Genomic DNA, 9386 nt, shown 5'->3' with positions numbered 1-9386 from the left:
TCCTGAGGTTCTTCTTACTCTGCTTCTTAAGCCCTCCCTCCTGAAAGTCTGCACAGACAGGTTTAATCCAATAAAACGGCCAGTTGCTACAGTTAACAGCTAATTTTTACCACAAAACCTAGGCTGACAAAACAAGTGCTCTTCTCTATTATTTTTTTTTGCATGCAGATAGTTAAAGAACAAAATCCCTGATCAACAGAAAAGATGTTTTCATTTATGCCCAAGGTTTGCAAGGTATTTTGCCAAAACTAGAAAAGGCAAGATATTATTTCCAGCATCAATATCCAATAAAGATGTCTCCCCCTGTTGCAAGGCAAACAGCTGGAACTGGAATCCATTTGCAGACATGAGTACTAAGTTGCAATGCCCAGATTTGCTCAACTGCCTCTTTTTAATTGTGGGCATTAGCAGATTATGGGTACTTTTGTAGCAGGTCCATAAAGCACTGCTTTATAATCTGTATGCATTAGGGCCCGGATTATCATGCTTGTACTTGGTAATAACAGAGCAGAGATTGCCTGGACCTCCGGGAAATCCAGGAGAGGCACCTGGTAGAGCACAGGAGTGAGATGTGTAGGGGACATTGCACACAGCAGGGCTTGCTGAGCTCCCACAGACCTGCTCTCCATGTCTCTCCCATGGTGGTGAACTGAGAGGCACAAAACCTCTCCGCACACACAACTCCATTTCTCATCTACACAGCTTGCCTTTTGGGTGGTGAATCCAACTGTTTCAGCTATCTATTCTGTAAAGACATGGGTCATCCTTTCCTTTAATCCTAGATGAAAGGAGGTGGTTACATGCACCAGTTTCTAAATCAGCTCCTAGCAAAAAAAAAGAAAAAAAAAATCATTAACAACAGGGTGCAAGTCTGCCTTCCAGCTGGCTCGCTGCAGAGCTGGGGACTTGCTCAGTCAGCAGGAAGGAGGAAAGGCGTTTTACATATCTTTAAGAGCAACTGGGAGCACTGGAAACACAAATGTTTTCACTGGAAGGTCAGTAGATGGCCCCAGATCTTCCCTGACTGTACATCACAGGTATTTAGCTCCAAGAGCCTGGTCTTCACTAATTCTATAGCATGACCCCAGAGGAGCAGCATGCCCTGATAGGAAGGGCACCAAACTAGAACCAGGGATACCTGCCAAGTTGTCTTGAGAAAAACATTTAACCCCCACGATGGCATTTTCTGCTCCTGGCCTTTGACTGTTGAGGGTAGAGGGAGTCTGTTTTGTGTCTGTTCAGTGCCACAGCCTGTGGACCCAAGCCACTGACCTAAAACAGATAAAGGACAAGAAGTCTGATTATGTACAAGCTCTCATCATCCCACTGCCAGGCTGCTCTTTTTCATGCTGCAAAGAAAACCTCAGAGGGGAAGAAGCCATCTAGACTTATTCCCCAAGTTAAATCAATACTGGATTTGGGGCCTGTACTGGGTGTTTTGTTGGAGTTGTAATGACATCCACATAAGTCAGTCTCTTCTGCATCTCTGTTACAGTTTAAGCTGTTTGGGCAGGACCAGAGTTAGACTCTGCTAGCAGTTATGTGAGTCTAAATCAGCATTAAATTCCTCTGGATTGAGCAGACACTTCTGTGGAGTACAAGCAAAAGTAAGAGTTGGTTTTATATCCCAGCCCCTGCACTAGGTGATAGCCCCAAAGAAGATGTATAAAGGAAGACGGGGACTTTGGGAGTAGTGGGGTAAATTATCAGTTAATAGAGGTAAATGGTCTTTTCCTTTCTTCTAGCTTGGATCTTTGTTCAAGTGGTAAAATGGGACCCGTTCCCTGTAATTGCTCTGCTCTTGCACACAACTGCTGTCTCCCACGTGTGGCTTGTTGACATTTAAATAAATTGCAATTATTCCAACAAAGTAGATTGCAGGGACTCCAGGGAAAATGGGTCAAGAATACGTCCAGGAGCATCTGCAATGTATTTAACACATGAGTATAACAGAGGCAGGGCGGAATAAGAAGGGTAGTACAGTGCTGGCTATAATGAATGCAGCATGGGGCTGGAGACAGCCTGGCACAGCCCCACACCATGGTAGGATGCTTGGCTTAACCTCAACGAGAGCCAAAGCCTCCAGGGCAGTGACAATGGAGGATGCAGACAGCAGCTGATGCAAACAGAAAGCACAAAAGGGAACCAGAACAGACAGGGCACCGCTGTGGCTCTTTGAGTGAAGGCCATTTTGGTCAAAGTCCTTCTTCAGCCCTCTTCTTCCTTCTGCAAAAGCATTCAGGGATTTCAAAGGCGGCTAAGGGCTAGGATTTCCTGTCTCACACTGCCTGTGGATGGGATACAGGTATCCTGCTCCTCACCCAGACTTCAGCTTTTCCTTTTTCCTCACTGCCCAGGGCCTTCCCTGCACTTCATTCCCCTCTTCCTCACTCTCCAGTCTCTCTTGCAGAGGTTTTGTCCTTTTGCCTATGTCTCTCTGGGATACTGCTAACAGAGAGATCCAGGCTGGAGACTGCAAACATGTCATTTCTCCTTTTCCCAAGGGTTTTGGTGAACAAGCCAGGATGGCTGCTCACTCCTGCCTTGCTGTTTCTAGGGTATGAGGTGATGCTGGAGCAGCCAGGAGATAACAGCCCACAGAATACAGAAGTTCCTTGGTCCCACATCTGTCACAGTTCACACAGACACATGGCTCCTTGCCCAGCCCCAAAGACTGACCTGCCCCTTATGCAAGCAGCAGGTCACTAGCACTACATAAAGCATTGATCTGGGGGCAGAAATAGAGCACTGAGTGCAAATAAAGAGGTGAAGATTTTAAAGAGCACTAGGATGATGGATGCCATCACAAGAAGCATAAGACCAAGCCAAAAATGCACTCTCAAAAGGATCTCCCAGTGTACCTCCATTTTCTTCTTAATTTCATTCTACTAGAAAGTAGTTGGCTTCTCCCTCCTCCTCAAACCTTTTCCTTGTTTTGTTTTTAAATGCATCAAAATGTCTCCCTGCAAGCGTAAAACTCTTTGGATGAGGGGAAAATAAAATCGATTTGAAATCACAGCTGCTGGGAGTCTCTGGCGTGCACACACACTGTCTGCTGACATTTTCTGTAGCTCTTTTCCCAGTGAAATCTGTCTCAAGCAGAGCCCAAGGGGGCTAAGTAACAAATCAGTTGCCTAGTACACGAGTGATTTTTTTTAACTACAGGTCCAACACAATGGCACTGGAAACCATGGGGCTACTCTCAAGTGGATCATTAAACAAAAAGGGCTGTTTGTTAAAAGGTGCAGGGTTTTAGGGATCTGTGGTTCCGAACTGACCTGGGTTTGTTGCATATTCAGACCTAGTTTGTTCCAACCACCAGCAAAGCTATTGCATTCCCATCAGGCTGGTGTCCCTTCCTCTGGGCACTGAGCAGTCACCATATGAGTTGGGAATTGCCTGAAAGATAAGAGTTTCTGCTGTCAAACACTCTGCGAGGGAGAACACTTGTGCCTTATGCTTTCCACTCCTTTTTCAGCTTTTTTAAACTATAACCAGGATTTTAAAATCAGTTTTTATAGCTAGAAGCTAAAGTCCCTTTTCCAGCCATTTGATTGCCAGCAACTGAGTTTTTAAAGTAAATAAGGGGAAAAGCCCCAATACAAAAGGTGATGTTAGCCCTCCCAAGCTCATCCACCACCCACTCTTACTGTGGCAGGGCAGGGGTCCAACAAGACCCAAGAGTATTGGCCCTTTCAGCAAACTTAGCTCTCAGAGGCCTTGGAGGGGAATCTGCTCTCTCAGAAGTTTGGGACATGGCAGAGTGAGGCCACACCGCTGAAGAGAGCCTTTCAAGCTCCTGCTAGCTGCCATTTTGACTGACAGTTACTGATTGACTTATTTCAAATGACAGAAACCCCTTCTACCCTAAGCAATTTATTTGGCTTGGTATCAGTTCAAAGATCAACATTTTAAGGAAAAAGTGCATGTTCACCAGACCAGTCCAAGCTGCCACACGCACACACACCCCAACAGCAGATGGAGGCTAACAGCTTGTTCCCACTCTGCCACATTTTCCACGGATTGCTTTGGCCACCAGTGTGAAGCATTCCAGCCTGCAATGGGCACGCAGCTAGCTGATGGGGAGGCTCATTTATCCTGCCTGCACATCATTCACAAAATGAGAGTAGGCACCCGATCAGCACCCAGAGGGAGATGAAACTAGAAGCTATGTGCATTGAGCAGACCAAAAAGGAAAGGGAGAAGTTGAAGCAGGTTGGCAGTTACGTTATGCAACTTGACCTTGGGAAACAGCCACCAGGTGATGTCACAGACCTGCAGAGATGACACAAGGGTGTTGCTTAGCAGCTGGAGACGTGAGTTCTGTCCTTGGAACCTCCATATGGCAGGTAACCTGTAGAAATGGGGTTTCATTTTCATCCTTCTGTGGCTCCAAGTCAGAGCACAGTGATAAAACCCAGGTGGGAATAGTGCTCCTGTGACTCATACACTTTGGGACCAGCCTGGAAATCTGTATTCAGAGGTACCCAACGACACTTCAGCATGACTCTTCAGCTGCTTTGTGGTTGCTGTTGCCTCCCGCACCACTATTGCTGAACCCTTTGGTTACATGGCTTACAATGACAACTCCAAGTGCATTGCGGTAAAAGCCCTGCCCACATGCTTTGGGCCACCTGGCTTTTGGGCTCCTGGCAGAAAGGCTGTCAGGGAATTTGATGAGGATGATGCTGATAAATGCTTGCACTGCAACAGAGAATCCTCCAGCACCAAGGAAGGCCTTTGAGACACGTATTGCACTCATTCAGCTGTATGGCTGCTGTCTTTGTCAAAAATATCCTTCCTGCTCAGGAGGCTGGATACCAAACTGCTGCTGTGTGCAATGTGGTCTCAGAGCAAGTGATGGCTGATGACAAAGAAATCCAGTGGCTGATTAAGATGATATCACTCTTTACTGGACAATTTGTCTCCCCTCACTTGCAAGAGACTTTGAGAAATGAGAAACTAGCAAATAGCAAACATTATTTGAATCCTTGTCAAGACAGTGCTAAAACGCTGCAGAAAATTTCCATTTTGTTATACAGAAAACTGTATTCCAGCACCATATTAGACATCATTGTGGCCATTACCACAGTTACGCTTATCATGGGATGGTACAACAGGGCTTGCAAGAAGCAGGGAGACAAAAATGAGACCTGTGCGATCTGCTTACAAGAATACAGGAAAGGGGACCTGCTGAAGGTCCTGCCCTGTTCCCATGCTTCCACAGTGACTGCATTGACACCTGGTTCCACATCTGGCCCAGGAACAAGATGTGTCTGTGCTGCAGTCAGCTGGTGAACACCTCTCTTGCCACGAGCAGATTGGTAAAGGTGTGAATGAGGAGGAACAGGACCATGATGAAGACAATACACTCTAAGAAGGGCATAAAGATGAATACTTTTTCCTCTTTGAAGAGTAGATAGATGATGCAAGCACAGTGGAAGGGGAAGAATTTGATGCACTGGAAGGCATCACCATTTGAGGTATGGCAGGGATAAGTTATCATTAAACCAAGGGAAATGTCCCCATGTTTTCCTTCAGCTCTTGCTCCAGGCTAGCTATTATTGGGAAGCAATTAACATTGCAGTTTTGGCTCCCTGCCCCTGGTCCCCACAACAAAAAAAAAGGCATGAAATCTCAGCTGGAAATACGAAAACCTCCTTGAGCCAGAGCAACAGTAAAGAAGCAAAAAGGAGGAGGGAAGCAGGGATTTCCGAACATTTGGTCTGGTAGCTGGTTTACATCGGCTAGAATGCTTCCTCAATTCCCTCCCAAAATACATGTGCATGGGCACACATGCCCACACATAAACACACTGAATCTTGCTTTTCAGCATTACCTAAGAGGAACACTCAGAAATCCCAGGTAAGAACTGTTCCCTGTGTGTTGCAGCCAGCAGGAACCATTTCCTAAACTGAAGCGGGGGGGTGTGGGGGGTGTGGGGTGTGTGTGTGCACGGAATAAAGATGAAGCAACTCCCCCTTCTCATCATCAGCAAAACCAGAGCCTACAAGCCCCCAGCACCTCCTCATCACCCGATGCACTGACACACACTGTCCCCAGGCATCACAGTAGATCAGTCCACTGCAGAGGACAGCGTGGCCTTTAACTACACTGGCAGAAAATCCGTGCTGCAAACTTTAAACACTATCCCCTCAGACAGGAGGTGATGCCAGTGGGAGGTAGAGGTCTTTACAGCAGGATTTGCTTTGTGGAGCTGAGTAGATGGAAAAAAAAAAAAAAAAAAAGAAAAAAGAATGAAATACTTCTGAGCGTGGCATAATTGGCTGCTTTTGCCTGCTGGCTGGCAATCTTGCACGCACACGGAGGCTGATGTGACAGGTACATGTAACCTCCTGCTACCTAGGTTGTTCCAGGTCATTATCCAAATGTGCCTAAGCACCTTAAGGGGAGCTGGATTTATGTACTAACATGATGCAAACAGATCTTCATCTCTTCTCTAGATACACCAGGTAGAGACGTATTATTTGGGCAGCCTCTGAATACATTTCCAATCCTGCTTAAAGGGAAAGCACAAGCAGAAACTAGCTCCCCAGGCTGGTATGGGCGGCTAACACCCACTGTGGATGGGGCGGACAGCCAAGTCCCAAACTGCATATGGGGATACAGAGCTGGAAACACTCAAAAACCGCTATTAGCATTTAATCTTATATAAAAGGCAGGCATAAAACCTCTTTAGTAAATGCCAAATGTTAAGGAAGTGAACAGCCCTAACATAGTATGACCAGGACATCAAACCTGCACAACTGTACAAAAGCTAAACTCCCAAATCAAAGGCTCTCCTCTAAACATAAAACATCCTATTTCTTATGGGCAGTATCCAAGAAATGGGCTGTCATCACATCACTATTTGGACCATGCAACAAGGCAACACAACTCTGGCCAGCAAGTAAGACTAGTGCCTTGGCGTATTTTCTTTTTGAGTAGCTACATTAAAACTCAAAAGGCCAGGAGTTTAGAAAAACGTTGCATGAAAAGAGATAAACATGATCTCTGCAACACAGAAACCTTGGTGACTTTTGAAAATAACAGCACCTAAATTACTCTGGTTGCTTGAAGATATCCATATCTCAAAGGGTTGGGAAAAGATACATAAATACATGTGAGGGCCATAGACAAGGTGGACCTGAATCCCTCACTCTTGCCCCAGGGAAGAACAGACAGCTTCAGGTGGGAGGAAGAGAGGAAACTGCAGTTTCGGAGGTTTTTTTTGCAGTACGCAAGTTTCAAACCAATTTCTCCTGGAATGAAACATGACAGCATTTCCAAGGACTTGAAGGAAACAAGTCTTTCTGCAAGTCCTCAGACTGAGCTGTTTCGTTTTATTTGTGGAACAAATGGAAAAATGATTTTTAAGTCGGTTCAGTTTTAAGAAAACTGCCCTCCTCTGCCGGATGTGCAGCATCCCACTTCCATTGCAGAACAAGGCCCCACAGGGTGCCTGAGAAGGCAAAGGCAGTTGTCTCCATAGTTGTCTCCATCTGAGGAAGGAGACAGGTCCTTTGGCTGGTGATTAGCAGCAGGAAGTTCGTTTAGGTGCCTTTAACTGCCTTCTGGAGGCAACTCTGCTGTCAGCTAAGCTGCATGAATGTCATCTTCTTCACCCACTGCTGAGCATCTAGAGCTGACCTGAAAGCTCCCTTGGTTCCATAGCCCCCACTGAGATAGGCAACCCCAGGTCCTCAAAGGGAAGGAATAAAGAGAAGGATGTTGGTAGGACTCTCACTGCCCTCATTCTCCCTCAACCAAGGTCTGAAAAGCACAGATGCTGCAAACGCGCAGGGAGCAGGTTGAAGAGCCAGTGTTTGCTGCACACTTGTGGCACAGTGGGCCCAAACAGACTGCTGTCTCCCACAGCAAGTGCCTCGCATCCAACTGATGAAAGAGGCATTGAACAAGATCCCGGAGCCAGACCTTCAGATAGTTCTGGATAATCACACAAAAAGCCATGGTGCCATCCAGCTGCAGAGTGCTGGGCTTGAGAGTCACACGGGGAACTCTCCAGTTGTATTATGCATGAGGTGAGATGAGCTGATCATGGTGCCCTTAATATCCATGAGTTTTTTTCCACCTTCAAAAGCAGCACATGCTCTAGATGGGCTGAATTTTTAGTGAAGTGGGTCAGTAGAAAAATAGATCCTTCTTACAACGCAACACTACATTGCCTTAATTTAAAAAGGAGAGGGGAAAAAAGGAACAGAATCACTCCATTTAATGTTATCAAAGCCTATTGCACTGCAAATCTGAGATGTGTGCCACAGTGAGCCTGACCTCCAGCTGTCAGATCCACTGCCCTCCATCAGCATTTAATGGCACTCCTAACATAGCAAGGTTAGCTTATTGCCAGGGTGGGACACGAAGCCCTTGTAGCCTGAATGAGGATTATTAACTTCTCTGGAGGTAGCACTATCCCAGTGTTTAAAATAAACTACAATAGACAAGAGGGGGAAAGGAGCCCAAGGGGTCTGTGTCCTGCTTGGGCAGAGCTGTTGACAGAGGGGACAGTGATGGAGCTGTATATCCTACAGCAGCTTGGGGACACGGCTGACCCAGTTTGACAGTGATGTAGGCTGGTCGTGAGAGAGAAGTTAAGGGAAGCACAGGTAGACAAGGTCTAGGTAGACAGGTAGACAAGGGAAAAGGCCATACTGGGAGGTAGAATGGACAAATCTTACAGGAGGATTCATGGCTTCTGCAGAGATGCCAGAATGGCGGTGAATTTAATTGCCACCAAACCACACAGAGGTGGCAAGAGATGACAACAGCTACTGCGAAAGGAGCACCAATTTCTCTGTGTCTCAGAGCTCAAGCAGAAGGGAAATGCTATCTGCAGAGTTTCAAACTTATGCCAGAAAAAGGATAACTAGAAATGTTTTACACAAATGCTGTGCCGAAAAAGATTAACTGGGAGTGAGGGGGAAGGCAAATGCAGTCTTGTTGGTTCAGCTGGGAACAGCTTGGAGAAGCAACCAAAGCCCTAATGAACCCATCAGAAAGCCCTAATGAGGGAAGAGCCAAGGATGATCCAACATGTACATTTTTGATCAGAGCACCAGGGTTGGCTGGAAGCACCAGTACAACCCACGTGGAACCTCCACTGCTAACTCTGCCTTGGGGGAGCACCCAAACATTGTGCTTAAATGAGCTGCCAGGAGCCCTCCTCCTTTTAGCAGGCTCCTACCCCATAAACCAAGCTCCACTGCACATACTCTATTAAGCAATAACCAGGTTCCGGCATGGCCTCAAAGAGACTTACAGATCTCATTTATCAGGAGGTTCTTTGCAGTTTCTTGCACATTTTATTGCAGGCTTTTTTCTGCACAAACATGGTTCAGTATATTGCTGGGAGAGTCACCAGACTGTGA

General features: G+C 46.3%; 1 protein-coding gene across 1 annotated transcript; it reads left to right on the top strand.

Annotated features, from left to right (window-relative positions):
* The first annotated feature begins 4560 nt into the window (after nt 1-4560).
* On the top strand, nt 4561-5922 carry LOC308063757 (E3 ubiquitin-protein ligase ZNRF4-like). Its single transcript, XM_080387121.1, has 2 exons — nt 4561-4713; nt 4746-5922. The coding sequence occupies exons 1-2, from the start codon at nt 4571-4573 to the stop codon at nt 5296-5298; spliced, it is 696 nt and encodes a 231-aa protein (XP_080243247.1). The 5' UTR covers nt 4561-4570; the 3' UTR covers nt 5299-5922.
* Nucleotides 5923-9386: the final 3464 nt, after the last annotated feature.

This window comes from Falco punctatus, assembly GCF_963210335.1.
Source record: "Falco punctatus genome assembly, chromosome: 4".
NCBI lineage: Eukaryota > Metazoa > Chordata > Aves > Falconiformes > Falconidae > Falco > Falco punctatus.
The sequence above is the reverse complement of the archived record's forward strand: the minus strand, read 5'-3'. Positions and strand labels throughout refer to the sequence as shown.